Raw genomic sequence first — 4,685 nt, 5'->3', positions numbered from 1 at the left:
ATAAGTCATTACATCAAATCAGTACACAACTAACAAAACAAAATTAATAGGGTTGGCTCATTACAGGTTTTAGGCCTTTTTGAATTCTCCTTTTCTTTCTGGGTGCTTGTTGAGTTGAAGTTGTGGATGATGCTTCATGAGTTGAAGGTGTAGATGGTGTTGACTAACTAACAAGTGCAGATGGTGTTGGTTGACTAGCATTTACAGATGGTGTTAGCTGAGTAGAAGTTGTAGATGGTTGAGTTGTGGATGTAGATTCACCTTATGCTGGTTGAGTTATGGGTGCAAAGTCACCTTGTGTTAGCTAGGTGACTGGAGGAGGAAGCTTGCATGTGGCCTTGTTGTGACATCCATATAGAACTGACTGCATTTGATACCAAATTTAGCTCGTTTCAACTGTGACTCATGTCTCACTTGTTCTCCAACCTCCTTGTTCCTTTTTTTCTTAGGTCTACAAGGTTGCCTTTTATGGGTGGTGGTTGTAGATCAACATCATATGTTTTTGTCCATAAGCATTCCTCATTAACTGGATATAGCACTGGTGCATATCAAGCCTCATAGCAATCCTTGTTCATTCTCTTTTTGATAATTTGTCGAATGTTACCATCAAATTTGGCAATCTTCTGCCTATTGGACTCCCACATTTGCTTAAGATAAACTTTAATTTCTTCAATCATATTCACAATAGGCTTAGCTCTTGCAGGTACTAATATTAAGTTAAATGCCTCTAACATATTGTTCACTAATGTGTCACACCTTGGACTAGTTCTAAACCTTTATTTTCTCCAGAACCTTGGTGGAAGCTTCAAAAGGTCCTTGAATGCCTCCTCATTAACACTTTTGATTTCAAGCATGATTTTTCCGAAGCATGTACATGAGTAGCAGTTGCAGCCTTCCACATCAGTTCCTTCAGTTTAACACCGGGAAACTTCTTTATGAAATTGTTGTATAAATGCCTACAAACACAACATAGGGACAAAATTGCAACCTTTTAAATATTAAAGGGACTAAAGACAATACAGTTAAAACAGAAAAGGTACTAATATGAAACAGAAAAATATAGTTACACATTAAAGGTATGAATATCAATATCTAACACAAAACCTTTCGTCAACCTCTAGTAGTAACTAATCAAGTGTTGGCAGGAAACCCTGTATTACAGTAAAATAAATCAGTTATAAATGTGTAGGTCTGAAACTGCTAAATATGTAAGAAATAATTAAAATATATCCGTTTATGCACCTTTTGTTGATCACTTATAAATGTATAAGTCTTGCATAATCTGACACCTCCCAAATCAGATGTCAACAGTTTCAAAAACCAACTCCATGAATATTTGGTTTCACCCTTAACAATATCAAATGCTATTGGCAGCATTTGGTCATTTGGGTCCTTCCCAATGGTTGCTAGTATATGTCCGCCATAATAACCCTTTAAGAAACACCCATCCAATCCTATAATTGGCATGCACTTGAAAAAACTATCTTTTCAAGCTATGAAGCATATATAAATCCTTTGGAAATATGGATTCAAAGACCTCACAGGATTTTCACTACTTTCATCTCCACCTTGAAATGATTGACTTGTAATTTTCACAATTGATCCAGGGTTTTCCCTTAAGAGTTCGTGACCATAATCATGGATTCATGTATATTTCTCCTTAAATGAACCATAAATAAATTCAACAGTAAGTGACTTTCCTCTGTATGCAAGTGTCTTTTTGCCCAACCATTTGGAATTAAGGAATCTAACCTTATAATCCCTACTACGTGTGTGCTTGTCCATTAGTTTTCTCAACTGCCAGGTCTCTTCATCTTGTATTTTTTAATAGTATGACTCACATAGACAGCCTTTCTAGCATATCACTCTCATCCTCTTGTTATCATTTTTCTAAAATTCCAGGTTTCTACCAAAATTAAAAACATATGTTCTAATTTCATTTTTAAAGTTCTCATTTGTATCAAAATATGTCCCTAATTACCCCTTGTAATCCTCCATTATTTTGGAAGTATGAATGTTTGAATATCATCCTTTAATATATCTTCATCTTCACGATCATACTCTTGAGGTAACTCATCACTATCATATTCCTCAATGTCACTCAATCCTCTTAAACTTTCCTTTGGAACCCCACCTTCATTCACATCATCAATTGAACCACTATCTTCAAATGATTCTTCCACTTCCCTTTGTTTCCTTGGTCTCCAAATCTTGGATTTTCCCTTCCCTTTACCTTTTGCTTTGCCCTTCTCCTTTCTTTTACCTTTTACTTTTCCCTTACCCTTTCTTTTACCTTTTGCTTTTCCCTTCCCCTTTCCTTTACCTTTTGTTTTTCCATCCTGACTATAAATTGCAGTCTCTTCACCAATTCCTTTATCATCATCGTCATATGAATCTCCAAAGTTCTCATTCAAAGAACTATTTTCACTACCACCACCGTCTTTTTGGTTACATTCTACTCCCACATCTTCTTCTTGGTTACACATTTATCCCTCAACTACTGCATAATCAGTAAAATCCACTACTGCATCTTCTTGAAGACATACCATATAATCAGTGGTCCCTTCCAAAGTAATATCCACTATTGCATTTTCTTGTTCAATAGCCTGTTGGTCCCCTACAAATTAACATCCTCACCCTCAGTGGTTCCCTCCTAACATCCTCACATGAATCTTCTTGGTCAATGCCCTTAGTGGTCCCCTCCAAATTAACTTCCTCACATGCATCTTCTTGGTCAACTGCATCTTCTACACCAGTGGTCTCTCCTTCATCAAACTTGTCATTTAGATTATTCAAATCTTCAAAATTACCTTTTACACCATTACTTAAATCATCCAAATTGTCATTTTATGCACTATTCAAATCCTCCAAACTATTATTTTATCGTACCTCACATTCTTCTTATTTTTCATTGGGTCCTACAATGTTTTTTAGAGAGAGTATTGGCTCATCAATATAATCTGGTTGTGAAAGTGGATGAATGACATATAAATGCACATTCCTATTAATCGGTGCTATGATTTTTATTCTCTTTGTTACTTCATCATCTTTCAACAAAACTAGCCCATTAATACCCATTGCATCATAATACCACAAACTCTCAAATTTTAGGTACCCTAAATCCTTTATACCACTTAGAACCTCAAAATAACTCTAGTAATCAGGGTTTACTTCCAAAACCTCCTATAACCCCTTATAACCTAATTTCTTAAACAAAAAAACTCACCCCTGTGATGGTCAACACACTAAAACCTACTCCCTCTGGTCTCATTTATAAGAAAAGATTCTCTTTTTAGATACATTAAATAAATAATGTATCTAAAAAGAGAATTTTTTCTTATAAATAGGACCGGAGGTAGTATTAGTCATGACCTAGTCGGACTAAATAATGAAGAAATCAGTCTTTGAAGAAGGTGAAAACAAAAAAGGTTTGGTTTTTAAAATAGATAATTGTACCTTAGAAGAAAATTGGAAATGGATAATGGTGAAAACGTTTTTGTATTCATCTTCTTCATCGCTCCAAGTTCCAACGTACATTTTGGAGAGTTTTAGAGAAGAGTGAGCTAGGGTTCGTAAGTGAAGAGTTTTAGATAAGAGTGAGCTAGGGTTGGTAACTGAAGAGTTGAAAATGTAATTGATAATTTAAATTAAAATAATTGGATTAATAAAATTTAAAAAAAATCAAACTAAAAGTCATGTGAGATTTTAAAAAGGCATTAGTACAGCCACATAGGCGATATTTAACATTTATTCTAGAAAATTCAATAGAAGGGACTAATTAGGATAACAAAGGGGGTTTTAATTAGGATAACAAAAGGGGCTAATTGAATATAGTCTTTTGTTTGAATATTGCAACACACAAAGTTAATAATGAATGGTAAAAAATTGAAAAATGAAATAATACATGTTACTTTTAAGTTTTTTTCCATTCAACATTTTTTCAATAGAAGTAATCAATTATCTCAGTATATTTAGACACCGGGGAGAAAAGTCCCTATTTAGTTTTATTTTTAATTTAAAAAAATAACCTTTACCTCAGTTTTACTAAAGAACCGAGGGAAAAGTAACACAGTTTTGTCTATAATGTATATTTATCGTCCATTTTTAAAGTAACAACGTTGGCGATATTACAAACACAAGAATCCACACGAAACCCCCTACATCCATCCAGAACATGAACACCATAACTTTATATCTTGGACGCTATGTTTTGAAACTCAAGCATTGATAATGAAAACATTTTGATGAAATATAATGAAACTTAAATAAGCTTAGAAATAATTTTTGGAATGGATTGCAATAGCAAACAAATTTGATGTAATGTTGATTTTCTTACATAATGCCTTATCCAACATTTGTTCTTCCTTAAGGTTAACAGTGACGACGATGAATCAGATTCAGAATTCATCAAAAATTTATTGTTGTGAAAAACGATACCAATAACAAAGTATAATAGGGAATTATAGGGGAGAAGAAGAACACAATAATTGGTTATAACCGTTATTCTTTTACTTTCTCTTAAAACAAGATTACAAGTTTACAAGAATAACAAATAACCTCTCTCACCCTAAATTAGGATTTGCAGCTTAGCAATGATGAGAGACTAGTATGCTATTTATAATAAAACCTAACATACTAACTAATGGGCTTTTTCCACAAGGCCCATTACACAAGTCAACTTAATA

General features: G+C 33.7%; 1 protein-coding gene across 1 annotated transcript; it reads right to left on the bottom strand.

The window, feature by feature from the left end:
- Positions 1–1,997: 1,997 nt before the first annotated feature.
- LOC131621816 (uncharacterized) lies at positions 1,998–2,486 on the bottom strand. Its single transcript, XM_058892852.1, has one exon. It carries the CDS (start codon positions 2,484–2,486, stop codon positions 1,998–2,000), a length of 489 nt encoding a protein of 162 aa, XP_058748835.1.
- Positions 2,487–4,685: the final 2,199 nt, after the last annotated feature.

This window comes from Vicia villosa, unplaced genomic scaffold (genome assembly GCF_029867415.1).
Source record: "Vicia villosa cultivar HV-30 ecotype Madison, WI unplaced genomic scaffold, Vvil1.0 ctg.000011F_1_1, whole genome shotgun sequence".
Lineage (NCBI taxonomy): Eukaryota > Viridiplantae > Streptophyta > Magnoliopsida > Fabales > Fabaceae > Vicia > Vicia villosa.
The sequence above is the reverse complement of the archived record's forward strand: the minus strand, read 5'-3'. Positions and strand labels throughout refer to the sequence as shown.